The sequence below is a fragment of the Manis javanica genome, chromosome 1 (genome assembly GCF_040802235.1).
Source record: "Manis javanica isolate MJ-LG chromosome 1, MJ_LKY, whole genome shotgun sequence".
In the NCBI taxonomy this organism is placed as follows: Eukaryota; Metazoa; Chordata; class Mammalia; order Pholidota; family Manidae; genus Manis; species Manis javanica.
Genome location: NC_133156.1, coordinates 122,750,759 through 122,778,304, shown reverse-complemented (window position 1 = coordinate 122,778,304; position 27,546 = coordinate 122,750,759). Strand labels below are relative to the sequence as shown.

At 40.8% G+C, this 27,546-nt stretch overlaps 1 protein-coding gene across 2 annotated transcripts; it reads right to left on the bottom strand.

The window, feature by feature from the left end:
* Positions 1-264: 264 nt before the first annotated feature.
* Positions 265-24,215, bottom strand: LOC108390838 (UDP-glucuronosyltransferase 3A1-like). Of its 2 annotated transcripts, none has more exons than XM_037002160.2 (7): positions 23,045-24,215; positions 20,671-20,772; positions 12,379-12,487; positions 11,015-11,546; positions 4,811-5,042; positions 2,841-3,060; positions 265-1,717 (listed from the first exon to the last, which is right to left on the bottom strand). In XM_037002160.2, exons 1-7 carry the CDS (start codon positions 23,136-23,138, stop codon positions 1,441-1,443), a joined length of 1,566 nt encoding a protein of 521 aa, XP_036858055.1. In that variant the 5' UTR covers positions 23,139-24,215; the 3' UTR covers positions 265-1,440. The 2 variants fall into 2 exon arrangements, with proteins under 2 accessions (XP_036858055.1, XP_073093220.1); XM_073237119.1 differs by lacking the exon at positions 23,045-24,215 and adding an exon at positions 22,691-22,935.
* Positions 24,216-27,546: the final 3,331 nt, after the last annotated feature.

The following is a 27,546-nucleotide window of genomic DNA, read 5'->3' as shown; positions in this document are numbered from 1 at the left end:
ACAAAAATAAAACCTTGTCTGACACACATACACACCCCCTGAGGACCTACACTTGTGCCTGTGACATGCTCCTTGCAACATCAGAACTCATAGGAAGGGTAGAAACTAGCCACCCAGTACTGCGGACTCCCAGAGAAAATATTTTCTTAGAATTGGCAAATGGGTGAACTTGCCTATTTCTTCAAGAAGTATCTCTAGCAGATGTTTCATTTTTTAATTTTAATTATTCCAAGATCTGTTTCAGGAACCTAAAAGTAAGTAATCCAAGACTATGGTTCTCCCAGGGCCACTACATATGTCTGAAGTTTTCTTCTCTATATTTTAAACCCCTCAGACACCATAAATCTGAAAACTTTCAGAAGGAGCATTAATTTCATCTAAGAATGGAGAAGCAAATATGATAACATAATCACTTGAAAATGAAATATTTCTTGAAAAACTTGTACAAGAAAGGCAATTTTGTACATCAATTTACAAAAGAAGAACAAAACAGAAATTACATATATATATATACACACACGTATATATATAAATGTTATATAGATACATAGAAAGAGAGGTGTGGGGAGAAACTTCTGTAGTCATGATAGAGCCATCAAATCAGCATTCCACGGACTGCCTCCACATTTGATCTAGACTTGAAAAACCAAACAAACAAACAAAAACCCACATGATAAAGCCATACTATTTCTGGTTTGTGTTACTAGGGACTGAATGTTATTCCTAAGGGATTGCCTGCACAGATGTTCTCTGCCATGTAGGGGTGGTGGATGTGAAGGTTCCAAACCGAAGAAGGTCTCAGCACTGCCTCAGACACCGGGCCTGATGCCCCAAAGCCATACATGGAGGTGCCGGGATCCATGTGAAGTTTCCGTGACCACATTTTGAAGAACGGGACTCTTGAAAAGGGTACTGTAATCACAGGAAAGCACAGCATGGATTGTGGGTCGAAGTCCGCCAGGCCTGCCAGCAAAGGAGGTGCTCCCTGCAGGAGGGCCCCCTCAGGGCAGAGAGCACAGCGTGGTCCTGGGAGGGGCTGGCTCTGACCAACTACAGGACAGAGGCAGGGGGTGGGCCAGGGAATGGGAGTTACTCTTTAGTCGGTGCAGTTTTACTTTGGTAAGGAGAAGATGACGTGGAATTGGATGGTAGAGATGTGTGGCAGGTAGTGAGGCATGACAAAGTGAAAGCATGAAGGTCACTGAACTGTGTATTTAATGATAAAAATGGAAGCTTGTATGCGATGTCTATTTTACCAGAATTTTAAAAAAATCCCAGCAGTGCTTCTAAGGCTGTCTAAACAGAGGCAGAACTGTAAGGAGCAATTTTCTGGCCACTGTTGAGTGTCTGTGAGAAAAAGACACCAGTGGCGGTCCATGCTGGGGAAACGTTCTAAGAGTCACTGTCTCCCAACCCTCCCTCCACAGGTTGCACGTGGACTCAGGCCTCCTTCAGCTTCCTGACCTCACAGAGCCACCTAGCCGCCATGCCCAGCAGCTTCCCACAGAGCCACACGGCAACCAGAGTGACCAATAGCAGGAACAAGAAGACATCTAGCAGGTACTGCTCATGCCACGGCTGCTGCAAGGTGTAGGGCTTGAGGTGTGCTGCACCCCCTGTCTGGAGGATGTGGTCGATCCAGCCCACCAGCCGCTGGGCAGGGGTCAGGGGGTGGGAGCGCCTGATGATGCTAGCAGCCACCGCTGCTGATTTGTACCTGTAGGGAAGACAGGGCATGACATACTCAGAGAACTCACAAGTTTTAGCGACCTGGCATTAGACAGAACACGCGCTTTCCACCGTATGCACAAAAAAGACTCAGTGTCAAGGAAAGGATGTTGGCCTGGTCTTGCCAATGTCTAGATGGGTCCCTTGAAAAGTTCAAACTGATACCTGCATGCAAAGACCCATGTTCAGTGCTAACCTGTAAAAAATTGACTACATCAGTCAAGACTAGTCTCCACTCAGAAAGGCTTATGGCACAGTAAGGGAAAAGTAGGTATGTGTATATATGATGTACTACATTCATGAGGCAGAGCTTCTATCCTTGAAACCCTGTAAGATATTCCATTTTGGTTACAAAGTAATATATTGTGTCTGATGGCAATTTACCTTGGCATCAATGGGTCCCTTTTACTGACTCACATACCAGAAGTTCATTCAAAGTTACTTTGTGGCAGCCCTGAGTGGGGGGGCCCTGGGAACATAGTGGAAACGAGACACAGGTTTCTGTCTGGGGGAGCTGAGGTTCTGCACTCTAGTGTGGGGGGACAGACTAAATCTAAAACATAAGGAAATGGGGTAGTTACAGATCCCAAGGATTATTAAGAAGAAAATAATGAATCACGAGGGGAGTGGGTGGGAGAGGAGTCCAGGTAGGACTGTCAGAGTGGGAGCCACCCCTCTGAGGAGTCGACATTGCAGGGGAGACCTGAATGTCATCAGGAGCTGCCTGTGAGCAGAAGGGGAGGATGCTGCAGGGCGCAGCACAGACAAAGGGCCTGACGTGGGGACAGTGCGGCATGTTGGGGGCAGAAGGGCTACCTCCTGCCTCAGTTGAAGCCCTACTACACAAGTGCCTGTTAAATATAGTGTTCTCAGAGACTCCCCGTATGTACGTCGTGTCCCTCACCACCCCTCAGGCAGGTTATTCTCAGCCTATAACCTAAATTGCCTGGGCTTCCTTTCCCAGGAAGCAGGTCAGGGGTCAGCATCACACACATACATTTTTCTGTGTCCAGGAAGCTTCAGCCTATATTGCAAACAAGATCCACACAGTACCCTTCGTGTTTATTGTCTTCATGCAGCGTATGTGCCCCCAGACCCAGAGAGCCACGTACCTCTTGTCTTCTATGACTTGCTTCATCTTCAGAGCCAACATCTCAGCCTTCAGCTGCTTTAACTGCAGGGAGACACCTAAATTTTTGACTTCTATTCGGACCACATTTTCATGCTGGTCTTTAAGGACAGGAATCCCCACCATAGGCACGCCGTGTTGGATGGCCTCCATTATGCTATTCAACCCACCATGGGTGACAAAAAGACGGATGCGAGGGTGAGCTGTTGGAAATAAAGAGAGCAGAACATTTCAGAATGGGAAGTTTCAGAACAATGGGGAAAGCAGCAAGGGCAGAAGAAAATATCATGGGATCTCGAAGTGTTTTGGAGAAAATGAATTTATTCGTTTAGCCTAGGACACACTCAAGGGGACAGGTTCCAGGACATAAGATGCTGGGCTTGTCTCTGCACAGAGATGCCTCTAAGTCTATGTCATCCAACTAAGGCTTAGAACCCGGGGATTCTTCAGAAGAGAGTGGTAAGAGAGGCATATTCCTCCTCCTGCCCATCCATCCATCCACCCATCCATCTATCCACTCATCCATCATCCATCCATCCGTCCACCCATACATCCACCCATCCACCCATCCATCCGTCCACCCATCTATCCATCCATCCACCCATCCGTCTGCCCATTCATCCATCCATCCACCCACCCATCCATCCATCCACCCGTCCATCCACCCACCCGTCCATCCATCCATCCATCCATCCTACCTTCTCTCTTCACTCTGCCTCTGAATTCGCTTTTCCATTTGTTTCCCCCGTAACTTCTCCCAGGATGCACTCTCTCCGTTCCTCTCCTTCTGTTCCTCCCTCCCTCTCCATCTTCCTCTCCACTTCTCTCTGTGTGCCTGGCCCTGTCTCTGTCTCTCCCATTCTCTCTCTCTCTCTGACTCTCTAGTTCTCCCTTTCTCTCCTCCACTGTGCATTCATTTTCCTCTTATCTGAATTCTTCACACTTTCACTGCCATCAAAATGCATGTGGCACTCATAAAACTTAGTCATGCACTTTCTCCTCAATTTTATGAAAAATCCTTTAAAGTAGGAATGATGGACTACATACCTCGGTATTTTCACTTCCTTTCTGCCCACCCTACCCTTACATAGACAACACTAAAGCAAGTGTTGACAAAGAGTACATTTCAAACTCAACTTCTCAAAAGCAACATGCATCAGAATGTACTTGTATTTCCCTGAGAATGGGAATCCTTTCCCCTACCCCATGCTCTATGAATCAAATATGCAGCACTTCCTCTCTCTTAAATTCCCAATATGCTTTGAGCCATTATCTCGATTAGGAACTTATGATGCAGTCCGTGGCTATGGCAGTGAGGGGTGGGCCCAAAGCAGCACAGGGACAAAAGGAACCTGAGGGTGTAAGGGCTCCCTGTTTACAGAGAAATGATGGGCCACATAACTGGCTGGAGTTCACCTAGTCTGGCACTCAGATAGCTTGGTGCACCCACCAGACACCACGGACATCCACTCTTTGAAGGTATGACCTGCTCATTTCTAATGCTTCTAAGGAGGATGATCAATATGTGTGGGTGTTTGTATAATGGCAGGTAGCTAAATAGGTGCTCAAGAGGCCACAGAGAAGAGTGTCACCATGTCCCCTGTTACGTGTTCTGTGGTGCACACTGCCCTGGATTGTTTTTGGGTGAACTTGTTAGTGTGGTAGAGTCATAATATGGTCGGATGAAATACCCTGACAGAACATCGTCCTCGCTGCGGGGATCAGGACTGGAGTAGAAAGGCTGCGTGGAAAATGGCTGTTGTTACCTTTGGAAATATAGCCTTATTTCTCAAGAGCTGCAGCTGCTGATCCATTCCTGCCCTCTGGAGACATCCCTTTAGCTATTGGCAGCTTTTCTCATACCTATAGAATTTCCTTATTAAAGGTCATAGCCTTGAGGGGCCCAAAAGTCAAGTAAATGGAAAAAGACAAGCAGCCCAGGGCAGCCCTTACCCAGGAGGTCATTCTGGGGAAGCCAGTCCATGATTTTCACATTTGCTACCAACTCGATGTCCTTGGGCCAAAGAGAAGGCTTACACTTCCATATCACCCCTTGGGGGAGATGTGCAAAGGCACTGTTCATCTCCCTGAGAGCCTCCTGGGACTGAAAGGTGTCCAGCATGGAGCCCAGGGCCACCAAGATGAAACCAGAGTCTCCAAACTTGGCAATGAAATGCTCAAACTCCTGGAGAAAGGGAAGTAAGGAAAAGTGAATGAAGTTGTTCGTGAAAGCCTAGACAGCCCATAATTAACGTCACTGTTTATGAAATACACCCTCTTGTCAGTGCCTAGAGCTCATTGTCTTCAAACTGATCTCATAGCTCTGAGGTCAGCACAGTGTCCTCTGCACTGTGTCATATCCATTGTGGGACTGACTCAAGTAGCTTCTCAGGGTTTGGGAAAATAGCAAATAACACATAGAAAACAAACTTATGTGCAGTCAGGAAAAACCACACTCAAAATGGCTGGAGTTTCTATGGCATTTTTACTGTCACTTGCCCCACACTCTTCATGGAGTAGCATGCCACAGGCTCGTGGCAACGTCCGGGCCTTGTCATTACCAGCAGTAGAAGAATAGAAACATTTTGCAACAATCCACCCCCTTATGGGCTTCCAAGTGATAGGTGTCTCTCTTGCCACACTTGGAGCTCTGCCTGAAAATGCAGTATAGCTCAGATATCAGGCTGGTAGAAGTCTTGCAAAACTGTAGGGGGCAGCATGGCATACAAAACCTGAGGGGATACCACAGAATTTAGAACCTTCGGGTGAGAGATTATGGGTATAAGGCCCAAAGACGACTCTGGTGAGACTCTTTGGGAACTAATAAAAGTAGCCAGGTATAAAGGAAGAATCAGGTCAATAAGAGCATACACCAAGGTCCACACAGGACAAACGCCCAGAAAATACATGCAAAGATATTAAAGCCTTCACCCCTGTCTGATCCAAAGGATCAAACATGCCTCACTCCTTAGTGAAGAGCTTCCGTGGCAGTCTGCAAACAATGGCAGAGGGGTCTGTTTTTCCAAACAGCCGTTTTCCTATCAAAGATCATAAGGTATGCTAAGATAAAGCCAAAATGTGCCATTCAAAGGAACAAAATACATCTCCAGAAACCTTTCTTGAAAAACCACAGGCATTAGATTTAGAGGACAAATGCTTTTTTAAAAACTGACTAAATATGTGCAAATTGTTATAAGAAAATATGGGCAATCATCTGAAAGGAAACAATATAGGAACAAACTGAGAGTAGCAAATGTAATAGGAATTATTTTTTAAAAAGAATCTGGAGATGAAATATAAAATAACTGAATTGAAAAATTCACTGAAGAATTTTAACAGCATTTAAATTTAACAGCAGTTAAATTTAACTGAAGGCTCAGACAGCAGAATGAGTTATTGAGCTTGGAGACAGGTCATTTGAAATTATCGAGTCTGAGGAGCAGAAAGGAAAAACAATACAGAAAAGTGAATAAGGGACTTTAGGACCCCATCGTGTGGATTAGTAAATGTGTTGTTATAAAAATCATAGGAGGAGAGAGAGAGAAAGGAGCAGAGAGATTATCTGAAAAAATAATAGTACATGGTAGGATATTATAGGTAGACAACACTAAAGATTCACCATACACCAAAAACAAAAATAAAATCCTGTCAGAACTAATAAACAAATTTAGGAATATAGCAAGAAATGAAATCAGCCCCCAAAGATCAACTGCACTCATACACTCATAATGAACATTCAAAAAGATTAGAGGATTCATTTACAGTAGTTCCAAAAGAATAAAATACATAGGAATAAACTTAGACAAGAAGGTGAAAAAATTTACATTGAAAGCTACAAGACATTTCTGAAAGAAATTAAAGGTCACAGATAAATGGAAAGAAATCCAGGCTTCATGGATTAGAAGACTTAAGACCTGAGAGATTTAAATATTATCCAAAGTGATCTAGAGATTCCATGCAATCTCTGTCAATATTGAACAACTTTTAATTTTTGCTGAAACAGAAGACCCATCCTAAAATGCATATGGAATTTCAAAAAAAAATCCTGAGTACCCAACACAATCTTACAAAAAATGTCCTTGTGAGTTGGAGGTCTCACAATTCCTGATTTCAAAACTTACTTCAAAACTACAATAGTCAAAAAACTGTGGTACTGGAAAACATATATATATAGACCAATGAAATAAAATGGAAAGCCACGAAATAAACCCTTGTATATTTAGTCAAATAACTTTGGGCAAAGATACCAAGACCATTTATTAGGGAAACTACAGCCTTTTCAACAAATGCTGTTGGAAAACTGGATATCCACATGCAAAATGATGAAGTTCAATCATAACAAATACTAAATTAACTCAAAATGGATCAAAGACCTAAAGATACAAGCTAAAACTATGAAACTCTTAGAAGAAAATATAGGGAGAATTCTTCATGCCATTGGGTTTGGTAATAATTTCTTGGATATGTCACCTAAAGTACAGGGAACAAAACAAGGAACTGATAAATTGTATTTCATCACAAAGAAATACTTTGTGCCTCAAAGGATACTATCAACATGATGTAAAGGAAGTCCAGGAAATGGGGGGAAAAATTGCAAATCATTTATCAATATCCATATTAAATAATTCCTACAACTCTACCAAAACATGACTCAGAAATGGGCAGAGACTCTAGAAGATACATAAATTGCCCATGAACTTATGAAATGGGGAACATCATTATCAGTGAAATTCTAATTGAACCACAGTGTGACAGTTCAAACCTATTAAGATGGATAATGTCAAAAATTAAAAATAAATAGAAAATGACTGTTGTTTGTGAGGATATGGAGAAACTGAAACCCTTGTGCATTGTTAGTGGAAATGTAAACTGGTACAGCCACTTTGAAAGACTGTACAGCAGTTCCTCAAAAAATTAAGTATAGAATTACCATATGATCCACAAAGTCCATTCCTTGCTATATTCCCAAAAGAATTAAAAGCAAGGACACACAAAATATCTATACATGACTGTTCATAGAAGCATTATTCACAACAGTCAAATTGTAAGTAGACATAGTGCTTTTCAATAGATAAATAGATAAACAAATGTGGTATATATACACGATATATTCAGCCTTAAAAAGAAGAGAAATTCTGATAGATGGCACAACATGGATAAATCTTGAAGGCATTATGTTAAGTGAAATAAGCCATCAAAGAAGAACAAATAATGTATGATTCCATGTATATATCATACCAAGAATAGTCAGACTCATAAAATCAGAAAACAGAACAGTGGTTGCCAAGGTCTGGAGGCAGAGAGAAATAAGGAATTATTGTTTAATGGATGTGAAGTTTCACTATGACAAGATGAAAATATTCTGGAGATGAAGGGTGGTAATGGTTGCACAACAAGGTAAAAAGCACTTAAGTCCCCTGAACTGTACCCCTCAAATGGCTGAAGTGGTAACTTTTGTACTGTGTTTATTTATCATAATAAAAAAAAATCGGAGAAAGAGAAGAAAATTGTAGAAGGCAAGCATCCATTATCTCACATATTATAAACCTTAACTTCTGTTATTCCTCTCTATAATGAGCCATGTCCCAGTTCCAAAGAATGACCCACATCATGTCAGATAAGATCGACTGTGTTTTGGTCTGGTTTTATTTTGCAGCTGAATCTTCTACTACTCTGGTCTAGCCAGAGTCACCAAAGAGACCCAGGCTTATGGCCATCTCACTTATAGCTCCACATACTGGGTGCCCTATTTTCCCAACCTGGTATGTCTTCCCTCCCCAGCTACATGAAATGGGAAGGGATGACACACTAAAAATGCTGCCATAAACTCAAACCCATGTTGTCCATGAAGCATTCCCTAACTCTTTCTGCTCATGGAATTCAAAGTCAGTGGAGAAGAGGGAGACACTTTGGTGCCTGGAAAGCCCAGGTCAAATCTGCACTTTTACTACTATAAGCTGAATGGTTCTAGAAAAGTTATTTTTATCACCTGAACCTCTGTCTTCTCATTTATAAAAATGCAGATCCTCACAGTCTCTCCTGGTGGCATGATTTATAATATATGAGACACCTTCTCTACAGTATCAATCAGTACTTAGCTCTCCTCCCTTTTGAAGTCATCTAGAACAGTGGTTCTGAGCTCAGGCTCTGTATTTACATGACCTGGACACTGTTTAGAACTTAACACCTAGAAACTTTGGAGATCATATGTGTACTCCTTGCTCTCAGTCCCAAGCAGTCCTGCCTGTTTATACCATGTCTCATTTTGTTGTGTATTTTATCATGGGTACCTAATTTCCTTAAAAATTCTTTAATATGTGACTTCTCACTACATAATTATTGTACAAGTGATCATGAAAAATGCAAATGAAAATGTCAACTTATTAAAATGCTTTTATCACCAAGGCTAGGACTAGGATAAGGCATAAGAAGATCCTAGGGTATGCTTCTTAAGGAGGTCCTCAGTCTCAGGGTCATGTAAGACCTAATAAGTACTTCTATGACCCTTGCAGGAAGTGCTTCCTTAAAAGTGCACGCTGGTGAGTAATGTCAATAAGATTGCAAGGTAGGAAGCCCCAAAATTCCTGCCCCTACAAAATACCAATTTAGCAACATTTTTCAGTCTAATTCCCCTTGGGAGAAATCCAAAAGCCAGCTGAAAGAGTACAGCACCTCAGGCAAATGCATAACCAGATTCACCAAAGCCAGCAGATAGTAATCAAAACACACTCTCACCTGAACCCCTACCCTGGCATGTGCATATACACTGGCACAAGAATAAAATTAGACCCTTACCTTATGCCATAGAAAACACTCAACTCAAAACAAATTAAAGAGTTAAACATGAGACCTGAAATAGTGAAGCTCTTTGAAGCAAATATAGAGGGAAAACTTCATGATGTTGGGCAATGAGATAGCACCATGCATGGGTAACAAAACCAAAAATAAACAAGTGGGGCTATGTCAAACTAAAAAGCTTCTGCACAGCAAAGGAAACCATCAACCATCAAAATAATGTAAAGACAACCTACAGTAAAGAAACTATTTGCAAACCAAATACCTGATAAGAGGTTAATCTCCAAAATATTTAGAAAACTCCTACAACTACATAGCAAAAAAATTATCTTGTAACATCATTAAAAAATAGACAAAGGACTTGAATAAACATTTTTCCAAAGACAACATACAAATGGCCAACAGGTACATGAAAAATTGATCTACATCCTTGTTATCAGGGAAATGCAAATCAAACCTACAATAAGATATCTCTTCACATCTGTCAGTATGGCCATTCTTAAAAACAGCATAAAAAGAATTAAGGGTATGAAGAAATTGCAGCCTTTACACACTGTTGCTGGAATGCAAAGCAGTGCATCAGTCTGAAAAATGGTACAGAGATTCCAGTAAAAAATAAAATGGAGATCCAGCAATCCCTTTTTTGTGTACATACCCAAAAGAATTGAAATCAGGATCTCATATATCTATCTGCACTCTCATGTTTCCTGAATCACTATCCACAATAGCCAAGATATGTAAACAAGCTAAATGTTCACCAAAAGATGAATGGTTAAACAAAAAGTGTTTATACATACAATGGAATACTATTCAGCTTTAAAAATGAATGAAATTATGCAACATGTGAAAACATGGATGAACACTGATGACATTATGCTAAGTGAAATAAACCAGTCATAGATTGGTAAATACTGTATGATTTCACTTATATGAAGTATCTAAAATAATCAAATACTGTTAGTTGGTTTCAAGGATTTGCAGGAGGGGAAAGTGGGTCATTAGTATTCAATAGGGGAAGAATTTCAGATAATAATTTCAGAGATCTGCTGTACTATGTGGTACCTGTAGACCATAATGCATTATACTGTGAAAGCTTTGTAAGGGGGTTAGATCTCATAATAAGTTTTCTTATCACAGTAAAATAAAATAGAATAGTATAGAATATGACAGAATAAAATAAATAAATAATAAAACATAACATGAAATTATAATGTAGTATAACACAATATAAAAGGAAGTACATTAGGTATTTTGGCTGTCACAACCTACTTCACTCCCATGATCCCACTGGCAGGGGCAGCTGCCAGCTCTGCACTGAAGGGCTCTGCATCAAGTCCTCACTGAGTGCTAAGGTGTACTTACTGGTGGCAGTGGTTTAACAGGTTTGGCCATTAAGCCTCCAACATACACAGTGTTGGGAAGCAGGGGCCGAGCAAATTCAAAGGCAAAGTCAGAGTTAACAAACCACAGCTCTGCTTTCTTTAGAAGATGAGGCAAAACTGGCCTAGAACCTTTGGGAAAATGTTCCTTGATGGTGTTGTCAAACGTAGAGTAGATTTTCCAGTTCTTCATGGAGAAATCAAAGAACATCAGAAAATTCTTCACTCGACCCCAGAAGTCCATGCGGTCGGTTAGCAAGGATTGGAATACTGGCACATAAGACAGGGGGCTCGGTAACCCAAAGTCTGCAGAGCCAAATGGGGTGGGAAGAAGGGACACAAATGGTTTCCCAAGCTTCTCAGCAAGCAGGAAAGAACAGAAGTCAAATGCTTCAACAAATACCAGGTCAAAGTTCTCATTTTTTAAGGAATGCATGATATCACTTCTCCTTAGCAAATGACTGCATCGAGTCCCCAGTTGTTCCATTAACTTTACAAAGTTCTCATGTGCTTCTCTGTAAGAAAGAAATGAATGACAAATGTTCATTGTAGGTGTTAATTTCACAATACTTTGGAAAATCTTCAGCTCAGAGAAAATATTTAGTAAGTAAGATCATATCTAACAGCAGTCCCCTATCTTAACCACAGTCCAACATACACTCTCTGCCCTCCTGGCCACTCTGTTCCAGATGTTTCTGCTCCATAAAATGTTCTCACCTTCTTCACCCCTTTCTCTGGCAGATCCAAATTCACACACCATCAATGCCAATTTGAAGTCCTTCAGCTTTGGAAGCCATCTTTACCTGTAGCAGATCTCATAGAGCCATGCCTGCTAGATTCATTCTGTGAGGCTCTGTTTAATTTTCATCTGTATACTGACTTTTTATATGTGACTATCTTGTTGCCTCATATAAGGAAACTCTGATGTCAAGGTTAGAACCCAAATCCTAAATTGAACATGAGTTTAACATATTCCAAGCCTGAGAGTTAAACAATTTAAAACAAAATAAACTTTAAAAATCCTATTTGAAGCTAATTGTTAGCCTTTACATTTGATGTTTGCTAGAGCATTCACAGAAGTTAAAGCTAAAATTTTACTGACATCTAATTAAGACTGTTGTCTATGACACTATGCTTTTAGTAAAGGAGGAATGGTACACAGACTGGATGAATGACAGTACAATACCCATCTGCTCCATCCATGCACCTCCCCCATTACTGATCCCTCCCTCCATCTATTCATCCTTCAACACATCCGATTCTCTTAAACTCACCCGAAATATCCAGGCACCATTCATTTGTATCACTAAAACAATCAGTTTTCATTCTGAAAATAAAGGAAATTACCTGCCATGCAGAGCTTCTGTCACAAAAAAATTAAAGCATTTCTTTATTTCCTTTTCATGGTCTTCAGAAAGACGCCAACTGATAGCTTGGTATGTTTTTTCCTTCTTTTCTAAATCAAAGACACCAATAGGAAAATACTTACATATGTCACACAACCTTGATTAACATTAATATAATGATATCATAGCTTGCTTATTCCAATAACTTCATTTATTTGAATGTTTGCTTTCTGAGGTTTCTTTTTTTCTTTCTCATTCCTTCAATTGTATGACCCGATAATATTAACAGAGAACCTTACAATGATTCACTCAATTTTATTCAGTATAAATACTTGAAGTTTCCATGTAAGGCTTTCATTTAAAGGAATAGCTAGCTATTCCTCATCTTGCAGGTAAGAAAACAGAGATGAATGGAGTGTCAGACAATTTGTCAAGGCAGCACATAGACTGAGCAGTATACTCTGCATTTAAATACAGATCTTTTTTATTCCAGTTTCCCAGTCCTTTCTCTTTAAGGAACAAAAAATCATTTTCATTAATTCAAGTGATACATGCAAAGGTTATTATTCAGCCAAAAAATACCAAAGGCTAAATTACAACAGATAGTCCTCTGCAGCCCTACTTACCAGTCTAGTCTTTCTCCGATAGCCACATGTAATAAAGAATCTGACACCATATCTGAACTTTGATGGCAGACATTGTTTAAGCCCCACCTCCCCCTGAAACTTCTGTGCCTTACCTGGGCAAACTGAGAAGCCCCAGCATGCCCTCCTTGGTGTGAGCAACATCTTCAAACCAAGCAAGCCAGACCCAGATAAGGGAACCCTCACCTCACTCCCACCTGGAAGCCTCAAAAATTGGCACTTAGAGACAAAAAACATCTTTAGCCTTTAAGTGGCCCTAGGTCCTGTCTCTCACCTGGCCCTATTTGGCTGTGTCAGATTAGGTAGTATTTCTCAGTTCCACCATGAGCAGTGATTGACACTAGGCTAGGTAGGATCCTGTGACCAACGGGTTGTGTGTCTCAGCCAGGCAATGACCCCATTGTAAACAGTACTCGGGGGTAGGACTGATACTAACAAGCCCACTGAATGGTGTGAAGAAGGACAGTCACCATGTGGCATGATGAGATTCATACTCCTGAAAGTATATGGTGCACTAGGACCCTTGAAAATGCCTTTGCTATGTTGCTGATTATATTTCTGCAGCCAAAAAATATCTTGATTAATAAAGTAATAGGGAAAAACATGAATGGCATCCCCCAGCACCCCAAGGCATTAATTCAAATCCAACTTAATCTCAGGGCTCTCACAATCACCACTGGGAAGCCTGTAACCTGAATGATACTAGTTGGCACACTCTGAGGAAGAAACTTCTAAATATGAGCAGGTTGGAATTAGATATACCCCCAAAGTATATCTAATTACAACCAAAAGAAGGAAGGGAGGAGAAAAGAAAGGAGGTGTAGGAGTCAGGAGGAAAAACAAACAGAAGTCTTAGTTCTGACATATTGGGAATCTAACATTTCTTTTTCAAAATTTATAACTGAAAAATAAAAAGGGTTTAGATTGGCTTTTGTGCCTCTACATCAGAGATTCTAAGTTAGTATAAGATGAGATGCACCAATGACAAAACTTAATAGTCTTAATTATGAGGCAAAAGTCACAGATACGTTAGAAGGGCTCACTAAATTTAAGCAAGTCACCTCCCATACTCCAAGGAGTTATAGGAATATTAAATAGAGGTCAAATGTACATGTCCTGTCTTAACTCCTGGAATTAAATATCCCATACTCTAAATGACCTATTTGTTAAATTATCTCACAGGGGGCATGATTACTCTTTCTAACAGCAACAAATTAAAATAAAAGTAAGGTTGTGGCACTTACAGTCATCTGCACCAAAAGAGAACTTTCGGATCTGCCAAACATATTAAAGTTGTTAATACAACCCAATATATCCTAAAATAGTGTCTTCAATCATTAAATCCTATTACAAAGGGTTTAGTTAGGGAATGACTGATTATCCCCACTGTCTCCATTAAAACCGAATTTAGACTGCTTTTAAATCTGGAGAGAATAAATGAGCCCTTGCAGTGGACTACTATAATGTTAATGCCTTGGTCCATCATATTAAGGACCCAATCCCAATGTTAGTGAAATTGATGACTATATCTAAGTACTGATAAACACCTTAAAAATCACAGATTTGGTTTGCACATTCAATTCAATTCCATTTTAATAAGCTCTCAGCTGCAGTATCTCTTCATTTCCCTCTGTGAAAGATACAAATCATCTCTAACTGACTCCTCATGGATGGAGTACCACAACAGCCCTGCTCATGTGTTTGCTGGCAAAATCTTAACCACATTCAACTTTCTCCAGGACACATGTATGACGTTACATTGAGGACATCATCCTCTGCAGAGATTCATTGACCACACTCACGACCACATGCATTCACAAAGGCTCTCACGAAAGGACGTATGCCCAATACAAACCATAAAACCATGGCACCTCAGTTAAACTCCAGAAAATAATTATTTGGTCCCTTGAAGGCCTTTCCATCCCTGACACTTTCAAGAAACAACCATTATGGGTCCTCTAACATGACAGTGTAAAGAATATCCTGGACACACTTTCCCATAGAAACTGGTGAAACTTTCATTTTATATATATAATACACACACACACACACACACACACACACACACACACACACATATATACACTAACATACAAATTCACCCAAATACATTCATCTTTTATATGCAAAAATTCTGGGGAAAAAAAAATCTATAGGTTAAAAGAGAGCTGGAAGGATTCTGGGAAGATGGTCAAGTAGGAAGTACCAGGAAACTATCTCCCCATCTAGGCAACAATGGTACCTGCAGAAACTGTCTAAATAATAGTTTGGAATTTCACTCAGTTGGTGGCTTGCAACTTACAGTGAAAGTTAAGCTGCAGATAATTTCAGCTCTTATCCCACTAGCAGTACTAATTCCCCACTCCTCAACCTCATGGCAGGCTGCTATACATGTGTTCTTAGAGAAGCTTGCACACCAGTCAGAAGTCAGAGTAGGTGGAAGGGATCTTCTCCAAATACCAGGTATCTGTGCTCTGATTGCTGATTGTTGCCTCTGATCATAGATGTACAGACAAACAGGTAGGCACCCATTGTTTTTGCACCACCCAAATTGTTGCAAGCATCTCCCTTCTGGCTGAATGAATTTCTATGGGATTGAAAAGGCTTGATACACTTTTTACCTCCTTCATTATTCTCTTTTTCTCTTTTGGGAGACAAAAATTACAGACTAAGACATTCAAAAACAACTATATATACCAGGAAAATTAGAGCGTGTCCATTCATGTCCAGGGAAAGTCTCAAAAAAAAAAGAGAAAGAACTAAGTTTATACCTCAGAGGCAGCTTTAAACAACCAAAACTAAGTAAATAAAAAGAATAACAAAAAAACTGCAAACCCTGGGAAAAGGGGAAAGTCTCTTCTCAAGATTTACCACATTATTAGATTCAAATTTCCAGTTTTCAACAAAACTCACAAGACACATAAAGAAACAGGAAATATGGCTCATTCAAAGGAAAAATATAAATTGACAGCAACTGTCCCTGTAAGGATCTCATGGCAGATATACCAGCCAATGACTTTAAAATAACTGCCTTAAGGAGTCAAGAAAACAGGGTATGAAAAAGATAGAAATATCAATGAAGAGACAGGAAAACTGAAAAGAAACTGAAAGACATTCTAGAACTGAAAAAATACAACAAATGAAATGAATATTTTGCAAGAGATGATCCAAAGGCAGATTTGAGCAGGCAGAAGTAATAATCAGTGAACCCAAAGATAAGACAATGGAAATTATCAAGTCTGAGGAACAAAAAGTTAAATGATCAAAGAAAAGACAACATATAGGCTAAGGGACCAATATATGCATTGCAGGCCAGAGGAGAAGAAAAAGTAAGAGAGAGAGAATATTTCAAGAATTAATGGCCGAAAACTTTGATGAGATACATGAATATAAATATCCAAGAAGCCAAAGAATTTCCAAGTAAAATGAACTAAAGATTCCCATATAAAGACACTTGAAATTTAGAAAGATAAGGATAAAGGGAATATTGAAAGCAGCAAGTGGAAAATGACTCATTACATAAGATTATCAGAAGATTTCTAATCACTTTGGAGACCACAAGGCAGTGGGCAATTATATTCAAAGTGCTAAAAGAAAAGAATTGTCAACCAAGAATCCTACATCCAGCAAAAGTGACAGAGAAACTAAGATATTCCCAGATAGATAAAAACCAAGGAAATTCAAAACCACTAGAGCCTGCCCTGCAAGAAGTGCTCAAGGGAGTCCCGTAGGGCAAAATGTAAGGAAACTAGCCAGTAACTCAAAGCTGTATGGAGAAATGAAGATCTCAGTAAAGGTAAATAAATGGGGCTTATAAAGTCAGTAGCATTACTGCAGCGATGATTTGTTACTGTACCTTTTGGCTTTCTTAGATTTGAAAGACCAGTACATTTTTTTAAAGTTATTATTTTTAAGTTAGTATTATTTTAATTTGTAACTCCAATTATGTTTTCTAGAAAATTTAAGAAACTAATGCACTTAAATTAAAGATTAGCTTACGTTTTGGAGCACATAATATATAAAAATGTCATTTTGTGACATCATCAACAACCAAAAGAGGAGAGGAAGGAGCCATAAAGGAGCAGGTTGTGTATGTTATTGAACATAAGCTTGTATAATTTAAATTTGAGTACCATAGCTTTAGTGACATTTAGTTAATTTTAATCCCCCTGGTAACTACATAAAAATAGCTATTGAATATACACAAAAGGAAGTGAGAAAGGAATTTAAATATTTCAAAACAAAAAATCATCTAAACACAAAAGAAACAGTAATACAGAAAATGAGGAACAAAAATCTATAAGCTATATACAGAAAACAAATAGCAAAATGACAAGGAAATCTCTCCTAAATAGTAATTACTTCAAATGTAAACAGAGTAAACTCTCCATCAAAAGACAGAGATTGGCAGAGTAGATATAAACATATTATTCACACTGTCCACAAGAGACCCACTTTAGATTCAAAGACACAGAAGGACTTAAAGGAAAACAACTTTAAAAATTCCATGCAAATTAAAAACCAAAAGAAAGCAAGAGCATCTAAGCTCATATGAGACAAAACAGACTTTTATTTAACCCATCCTGAAGGACAGTTGGCTCCCCAGATCACATTTGGATTCCTAAGAATCTGGGGATCCTAGAGCTGAAAGAAACCATAGAGTTCATCTAATTTTTATAACTGTTTTTGATGTTTATGTGATGCCATAAATCACAACATCTAAACCTAATTTGAGTGTTGGGGAGGGACATCCTAATTCTCATTGTACATAAAACAATTTAGGAAGACATAATACTAATTTTAAGCAAACTCTTGCAGAAACTGAGGAGGGAACACTTTCCAGTTCATTATCTGCAGTAAAGCATTGCACTGATTACTATTCCAGAAAAAAATATTTCAAGAAAATTTCAGAGGAATGTGCCTCATGAACACACATGTAAAATTTTAAGCCAAAATTTAAGCAACCCCAATCTAACAGTATATAAAACAGAAAATACACCTTGACTAAGTGGGGTTAGTTCCCAAAATACAAGATTAGTTTAACATTTGAAAATCAATCAGTGAAATAAAACATATTCAGAGAATAAACAAAAAATCATATTTTCCTACTAATGCATGTAGCAAAAGTACAGAATTAGATTTTACCAAAATTAAAAACTGTGCTCTTCAAAAGACTCTGCTAAGAGAACGAAAAGTCATGTAGACTGGGAAAAAATATTTGCAAAGCTTATATCTGATAAAATACTTATATCCAAAATATATATCAAGAACTCTGAAAACTCAGTAAAAAAAAAAAAACCTATTTAAAAATAGGCAAAATTTGACAAACATGAAGATTTATGGATGACAGATATACAGGTGAAAAAATGCCTAGCCTCATTAGTTACGAAGGAAATGCAAATAAAAACTGCAATGAAATGCAACTAAACATCTGCACAAAAATGGCTAAAATCAAAAAGACTAACTATACCAAATACTCAGAAGGATGCGGTGGACACGGACCTTGCATACAGCTATGGTCAGAGTGTCAGAGTTACAGCCACTTTAGAAATCTGGCATATAACCAAATATTTCAAAATGTACATTTTAAATATGTGCAGTTTATTACTGTCAATACAATGCTTTAAATAATGAAGACAATGAACTTCAATCTGGCGCCCAAAGCTGGCAACAGAAACTTCCTACTTCAAAGTACAAAAAATTATTTTGTTTAGAAACAACATAATACATAGTAAATACATGGTAAGATGTTTTTTAGATATTGGACACCAGGTTCTGCATGATGGCTGGTTGGGATACAGTTCATAGAGGAGGTGCCCAAATCTGGCCTGGACGTCTTCCCAAGTGCAGGAGACTGAGTTCAGGTTTTGGGGAGGTCATAGAAGCTCGAATTCCAAAGGCAGAATTCCAGAATACCAAAGACATCTGCATAGGCAAAAGCTCTGGAGTTTGAATCTTCCTGGGAACAATTCTACACATACATATGAAGATATCACCCAAGTTCTGAAATGGCCACCATAAATGATGAGGTAAAACAATACCCACATGGCATACAGGGCCTCTTTCCAAGCCGCTACTCAGCCCTGACATACAATGAAGCCTAAAAATAAGGTTCCCCAATCAGCTTGATGAAGGTGACATTTTGATCGTCATCAGTCTAACCCCTATAACTTTCTCTCAATTGGTTCGAAAATTCAGAGGGAAAGGTGGTGGTATCTTTTAAGCAGAGTCTATAAGCCCCAAAACAGTAAGAAGCTGACCTCACCTGATGACAACAGACTGAAACACTGTATGTTTCCCTCCCAAGGCCCAGTGAGCACCACTTGATAGGTAAAGGGAGGAGCCCAGGAGTCCAATCCAAAGCCTGAATTCCAAGACAGAACCTCCTTATTAGCTGCTGATCTTCTCTCCTACCTACGCACCCAAAGAAAGCTGAATTAACTGGCTGAAGGAGATAAGAATTGTCGAGTCAGAACTCTATGCAAATCTACTCCTTAAAAGAAAAATTAATATTCCATTAAAAACCTCAATAATTTCCATTGGTATGTGAATATTGAAAGAATATTAAAACTTGGACTATTAAAACTTGGGCCCAAGGATAAACCTAAGGGGGCCGTGCATCTGGTGAATTGTTTTAGATTTTGTAGAACAGGTAAAAGGACAAAAGCTTTCAATAGTTTCTCAAAGCCAAAGGACCCACTGAAATGAAATGATCATGTGCTTCAACTACCCTGACTGACAGTCAAGGCAGATACTTGGTGGTATGTATAGAACGATATTCAGTGAACAATATGGAACCCAATCTAGAAGGTGATCAAAACTGTTGTAGAACATTTTGAACAATAACAAAGCCTGAAGTTCATTTTCAAATTTTATAATTATTCAGACATTTTTTCATCACAGATTTGGAACATTTTAAAGAATCATAGCTCCAGCAAGTTTGAATAAGAAACCCACTACTTAAAGTCCCAGATACACCCAACTGTACTATTAACTTTCCATGTGAACTTGAACAAATCATTTCAGTTCTCTGGGCCTCTGTGTCCTTGCTTGTCAACAAAAAACAGTTGACAAGATTGATGAGCTTCATTGGAGCTAAAATTCTTCGGATTCAGTGACCCAAAAACTTCCGATATTCCTATGCACGATTCATGGGCAGTCACTGATTATTCAAGAATATGAGATAATCTCAGTGATAGATTCTGTTCCTAGTATCTAAATAAAAGGCATCCTAAGGAAGCTTTCTTAAATTTCAGGTCTTATAACAGGAGCAGAAAGTAACCTACGAAATAGGAAGAGCAGCTGTAATTATATAATAGAAGCCTTAAACATGGCTGAACACTTCTGTTCAATACAAATTTAAGCAACAACACAGACTAGTAGTTATCATATGATCAATAATAACATATGGTGGCTTGCCCAAAATGAAGGGTCACGACAAAGGTAAAATATGGAGGTATGGTATGTAGACATCAGGTACAGAGCCTAATTAACATATACACCAATTAACATAAACACATTCAAACACATATTTTGTCCAATATTTCACTAAAAAGAGATTCAAAAGATTTTCTGCAAAGCATAATATACAAAAGACATTGTCTCTCATTGCTGGGATAGAAGAGTTCAATAACTAGCAGAAAACCTACCTGAGATTAAAATATTTCCTCCATAATGAAGCATGGTGACATTATGAACATGATCTTGAAGGATCTGAGACACCCGATCAAACAGCAGATAATGGCTTCCTCCTAGGAACAATACACAGTTTCACTTTTGTAAAGATAAGAATAGAGGGTCTGAAAGTGCTGTGAGGTGGCAGGAGGGAAATCTGGGTAAGACAACAGAAAATTGATAGAGAAGAAAGGAAGATGAGTTTCTTCAGTCCCCTTTCTCACTCTGCGTAACCTAAGCCCAGATGCCTGCCCCTGTCTGCCCGGAACCTTGGCCTCTGGCAGTCTCAACCAGAGGACACTTCATCTCCTTTACTGACAGAGACACCCTTTTGGTCTCCCTTGACTCTGTCTCTCCGTCAGTGTGAGGAGCTTCTCTGGGCTTAGGTTTTAGGAGTTCCTGACTCTGAGGCACAAGCTGCATGTGAGCCGGGCTCATGGAGACACCACGTCCTAAAAAAATGAGAGCACTGGTGGTCACTGTGGAACAGTGCTGTGCATGTGGATGCGAAGGGTCCAAACAGACAATCAACCAGAGCTATTTCTGGGATGCTCCTCTTTGGAAATTTATTATAGTGTAGGAGTTAGAAATATGGGGGCTTGAATTTGAGTCCAAGAAACAGCTGTTGCAAGGAAAACATGTGGAGCCACCACTTAGAGCCAGTTGGAGCCTCAATTTTGTACATCAATTAAGACATTCAGGATGACTGTGGGGCCCAAGGGCCGGGTCTGCAGGATCCTGTGTGCGAGGGACACTGGAGCATACCCACAGGAGGCCAACCCTGGGACCCGAAGGGAAGAGAAGCTGAATCCTCCAGACAGGTCCAAGACCCATCACTCCACGTCTGCCTAAAACTCTGTGCCATCCATCCTGGGCCGTCTCTCTTGAATCTATGGGTCTCAGCAGCAGGAAAACCCAGACCAGAGGGAAGGCATAGATTTTGCCAAAGATGGGAAGTGGAGGGTGTTTGGGAGAGGATGGCCCATGTGACTGGGTCAGCAGAGAGGAGGATAGCACTACAGAGATAGGGTGCATGTCTGGCAATTACTCTACTTCTTCTATCACAATTGTGTTGCCTGAGGGAACAGCACTGACAAAAAACTCAACTCCCTTACCCCTCGGCCTGCCGCCTGCTCTTGCTCACATTTAACTTGTGGAGGAAATGGGTGCACGTGGAAGGGGTCCCTATAGTCACGGCCAGTCATGTGAGTCTCGGTGAGCCAGAGCCCTTAAGGGGCAGAGGCCAGGCTTCTAGCACCTCCCAAAGCGCCATCAGCTCCCTGCAGAGTCGGAAGCAGGGGAGCAGGTACTTTGCAGAGGTGCAGACGGTTCTGTTCTCCATTGTCTCTATCACAAAATTTGAAGAAAGGAAAAAAGGCTGAAAAATGTGGCAAGGGATTTTTAAATGCTGATTCTTAGAAATCCCCACTGTAAGGAGCGACAGAGTGGAATCTGTGGAAGAGGATGGTTTTGACTAAGAAATCCTGAGTAAACTGCCCGGGTGCCTTTCCGGAGATGCATGGGGCTCTTGCACAGGGCACCTCATTTCCCTAACCTCAGTTTCCCTCTCAGGAAATGCAGGGACTGAGGGAACCCACAAGGCTTCAGGATGGGTTGAATGAGGGAACCCAGAAGGCTTCAGGATGGGTTGAATAAATCTTGAGGAAACTCCATCCTATACTGACTCCTTATCCTGATTAAGATTTCGGGTTCATCCTCTGTTCCCGTTTGGGCAAAAGGAAAGAAAGTAAAACTACGTCCACAATGTGCAGAATTAACTGCTTCACTGTCTGTCAGAACTTCTAGCAGGACAGGTGAGAGAGAGAGACCCTCAGCCCAAGGACTCCCTTGCCCCAGGTCCACTCCTCTGTCTGGGATCCCCAGGTTTCCTAGTCATGAAGCATCCCAATTTGCACCACTGCCCCCAAGAGCACCCGTTCTCGGTCTCCAAGGGCCTGAAATGGACTCCGCCTCCCACTTGCTGCTGGTACCCACCGCGCCCAGCTAAAGTTAGGGGTGAGCCTCCAGCGCCCTGGAGCAGGCGGCCCGCGGTCTCCAGCTCAGCCGTGGATCACAACTACTGGCCCCAGATGCACACAATGGGACGCGCGTCCAGACCGATTTTTAGGAGTGGACCGGAAACCAGTGATTCTCCAGAACTCACTTCTCCGGGAGGTGGAGCCCCCTCCCGGCGCCACGGCCCCCGCCGCCTCTCCCTCCTCCAGCCTGAGACACAAGCCCGGTCTGGGAAACCGCAGGCGCTGGCGCGCTGTGCAAGGGCTGCTGGCCGGAGCTCTGGCACCGGTGCCCAGGACACGCCTGTCTCGGGATACTTGGCAGGGCACTCACCCAGTGAGGACACGGTCAGGATTTTGGCGGCCTCCGGGAGCAGGAGCGCGGGCACGAGGAAGCCCAGGAGAAACAGCGCCCGCGGCCCCGCCATGTTCACCCCCGCGCAGCTGGAGCACAGTCCCGGGCTGCGCGCCCCGCACCCTGAGCCCCTCAAAGGTCCTGAGCCCAGGCGGACACGCGCGGGCAGCCAGGCAAGGTGGGGCGCTGGCTGGGAGCTTTGGAAGTGAGTAGTCGTGGGTCCCGCCTATCTATGTCGTTTGTCCCCTCTCTCCCTCTGCCCCTCCTCCCTGGGTGTGTGCTCCTTTGGAAATTCTGTCCTCACCCCCCCACCAAGGGCAGTGGGAAGAAGAACTTAGTGAGCTGATCCTTAACCCGTCCGTGTCCTTGTAATCACTACTCTCTCCTCATTGAAAATACTGTGAGCCGGGAGTGGTGGGTAGAGACTTTAGGAAATCACGTCAAAGAAAGGTCACCTCCAAGTGACAGGGTGACCTTTAGGGATCCGACCCGAAGTTACAGGACCCCATCACCTTTCTGACATAATCATCCCAAACAGCCTTCCCCATTCCCGATTCCCCATATACCTGCTTAAAAATCTCTTCTAGTGTCCCTTGCTCTAAATCTCAGGAGAAAACTCCCAAAACTGCTCAGTTTCTTTAGAAAGAAACTTATTCATGAAAGGTGCTAGATTCCTTAGTATTAACCACCTGTTGAAGTCCAGGTCTTTACTTGGAGGACTGAACCTCCTGAGATGAGCTTGTAATTCTTCAAGAGCATCATAAAATCGGTAGGGGTGGTGGGCCTCAAGCTCTACTTCCATAAATGCTTAAAAGTTTTCATTAGAAATTTTTTTAAAACTCTCCAATAATCCATTTTTTTCTTGTACGTCTCTCCATTTTTGCGTTAAACTCATGGCAGTCACGTGATTATGTATATACATGTCGACGATTTAAATCTTTTCAGATACTATACTTCTCAGTTAAATGTTAACCATTAAACATTAATGAATCACATCACCTTATCTTCACACTTTATCAAATTCCACCCATTCTCCCAATATCCTACGTAGTATCTTATACTTTCCTTGTGTCTGTCTTAAAATTATCCATTTCTCAAGGACTCCTGTAGTAGAGAATCGTATTTGGAAACCTGGATATCATTGGTAGAAGTGCTCATTGCTAATGAAGCGCCAATGTTTATAATCCCTTTTCAGTGGACAGAGTTATGAAAGATATAAACGCGGATGTGGGTATAAATATCACATATCTATATCTGTCTATATAACCATGTTTATATTTCATTTATAAAAAATTATGAATTCATATTGACACCTTCAATTCTAGTATGACACCACAGAGGTGAAGCTAATCTTCTCATTTCCACATTTGTAATTAGCCTTTCCAAAGTTAAGAAATCTGACTCTCAACATTTTTGGTATTTTTACTCATTTGCTCAGTCATACCATGCACTGAATGAAGGTTCTGATCCACTGATCCACTAACCGTTAACATCTCAAGGGACTACAAGATTTTTACATTTTTTTCTTTAGATTGACAATAAAAATATTCAAAGTACTGTGTACAAACTGCAATTGTGTTCATTTTTCTTTCATTACAGTACAGTTATGTCACACCTTTGAAAAATTTTTTATTTCAATTGTTTCTCTTTGTTCTGAGACAGGAGTTTGCTCATGTAGTCCAGAAGTCTTAGAGACCTTATATCACACACACACACTTGCCATCATATTCTCAAAATGCTCAATTGCAAAGAAAAGTCATTGCCCTGCCTTTGCCACAGTTTAACTGGGTTCCTTTGAAAAGATCAAATGAAGACATACATATAAAGATCTAGTGCAAAAAGTGCTAAATTATTTAAAAGTGACTAATTCTGGAAGGACCTGTTCCTATCTGAAAGAATACGACATACTGTAAAAAAATTCTATATGAGAGAGAAAGGTGACCTATTTTTGTTCTGGCATCTGGGCTATGTGACTTTGCAGGTTGTGGCCTAGGATGAGGCCTGTGTGTCCTCTCATTTAGAGCTGCATGTTGAGCAGTGCTGGTTTCTGGCTGTAGTCTGGGGCATATTTGCTCAGGGACCCATATAGATGGGTCCTCTGAGTGATTTAATTCTCTATTGTCACCATTTTTAAACATTTAAGCTTTACACAAGGGTCTCCACATTTCCACTTTCCAATGGACCCCACAGATGATAAACCTTGCCCTGGGGCACAATGTCTGGAGACCATCACAGCCCAGATGACACCTACACAGGGGCTTGTGAATGACTGACATTTCAGGTCTGGGTCTATGAAAATCCAATATAAGTTACAAATTCACTCTCCAGAAAGTGAATATTTGCAACATATGAGGAACCCAGTGTAACCAAATTTCCAGGGTTGTCCAACACCCGCAGCTTTCCAAGCTTTCCAGGACTGAGAATCACAAACTGAAAACTTGTTTTCAGTCATATAACAAGAAGTGATTGCATGTCTCCTATGTGCAAGGTAACATGTTAAGTCTTGAAATTTGATTCAGCTTTATGCCCTTCTAACACCAAGTTACTCAATCCCTCTTAGTTATAAGAAAGAAAATATATATTTTTGTCTTCACATTGTGCTGACTGGAAGTTACCAGAGGATCAAGGGACCCCATGTGTCCACTCAGGTAACAGAAATTCATTCAAACTTACTTTGTGGCAGCCCTGGGAGGGGCCCAAGAACACAGCAGAAACAAGAGCCACACCTTGCTGTCTGGGGGAGCTCACGCTCCACACTCTATTGTGGCAGGACAGACAAAAATTAAAACATAAAGCAATGGGGTAGTCACAGATCCCAAGGAGTGTTAAGATGGAAATAATGAATTATGATTGGACTGGGTGGGAGAAGAGTCTAGTTAGGACTGTCGGACAGTGACCAGCCTCTGAAGAAACAACACTGATACCCCAATGTCATGAAGGAGCTGCCTGTGAGCAGAAGGGAAGGGTGTTCTTGGGAGCAGCACAGACAAAGGGCCTGAGGTAGGCACAGTGTGGCATGTTGGACAGAAGGGCAACCTCTTGCCTCAGTGGAAACTCTACTTTACAGGTGCCCCCAAAATATAAGACATCTCAGGGACTCTGTACAGATAGTTTGTGTCCCTCACAACCATAAGGTAGAAAATAATTCCCAGCTATAACCTAAATTGCCAATTTTTCCAAAGAAACAGGTAATGTGTCAGCATTGCACTCATATTATTTTGTGTCCTCAAAGTTTCAGCCTTTATTACAAACAAGATGCACACAGTGCCCTTGATATCTGATGTCTTCCTATATGACCTCAAGCCCAGAGAACTGTATACCTCTTTCTTCTATGATTTGCTTCATCATCAGAGCTGATGTCTCATTCCTCAACTTCATTAACTGGAGAGAGACACTTAAATGTTTGCCTGCTATTTGGAGCAGGTTTTCACACTGCTCTCCAAAGACAGAAATCCCCGCCATGGGCATGCCATGTTAAAATTATTCTATTCACTCTCTAATGGGTGACAAAAATTCAGAGGTGAGAGTGAGATGTTGCAAATAAAAGAGAAAGCAGGATGTTTCTGGATGAATATTTTCAGAACACCAGGGAAAGCATCAAGAGCAGAAGAAAATACCAAGGTAATCACAAAGATGTGTTGGAGCCATCATGAAGATAATTTTGCTTGGGACAGATTCAAGGTGCATGATTCAACCGACGGGATTCCAATCCACTCACCCTGAAGACACCTTTTGCTAGTCAGAATCCAGCTGACTCAGAACCCAGAGAATTCTGTAGAGAATAGTGTTGAGCACTGTTATCACTGTAGCCATACATCTATCTATCCATCATCTGTATCTTTGCTTCTCTCATGTGTTTTCTCTTTGTGTCACTCTCTGTCACTCTGTCTCTGTCTCTACCTCAGTTTCTCTTTCTCTCTGTTTTGAGCACCTGCCAACTAATTTACCCCTTTCCTGTATCACTGACACATACAATGATATTACAGGTCATATGACACTCACAAAACTGACATTGTATATGATGTCTCCTCATATATACGAGAAACCCCTTGAAAGCAGAGACTGGACATTACACCTCAGTATTTCCAGTTTCAGTCTTCACACCTCTAACGAGCTCACTAAAATGATTGTTGATAATGAAGAGTTCATTTCAGGCTGTGCTGCTCAACTGCATATGCATCAAAAATTATTTGTCTCTTGACTGTAATGGGGTATGTGGTGGGGACTTGATAATGGGGAGAATCTAGTAACCACAATGTTGCTCATCTAAGTGTATATTAATGATACCAAAAAAAAGAAAACTACTTGTCTCTTTTTGGAAATGAGAATCATGTGTCCCATCTCAGATTTCAGGAATACATTTGCAGAAGTGAAACCAGGACACTACGCGTAAATTCTGCAGATTCTTTTATTCATAATCTTGGTTATGAGCCTCTGATCCAGCCAGGGGCTACGGCAGGGAGGGGTCTCTAAGAAGCAGC

What these genes read in the sequence shown, in the direction of transcription:
- LOC108390838 (XM_037002160.2), bottom strand. Translation starts at nt 23,138, where the DNA reads ATGGCGGGGCCGCGGGCGCTGTTTCTCCTGGGCTTCCTCGTGCCCGCG. An exon ending in ACAGAAGCTCTGCATGGCAG is followed by an intron (nt 11,547 to 12,378) that starts GTAATTTCCTTT and finishes TCTTTCTTACAG; the next exon opens with AGAAGCACATGAGAACTTTG. An exon ending in TCCCCAGAATGACCTCCTGG is followed by an intron (nt 3,061 to 4,810) that starts GTAAGGGCTGCC and finishes TATTTCCAACAG; the next exon opens with CTCACCCTCGCATCCGTCTT.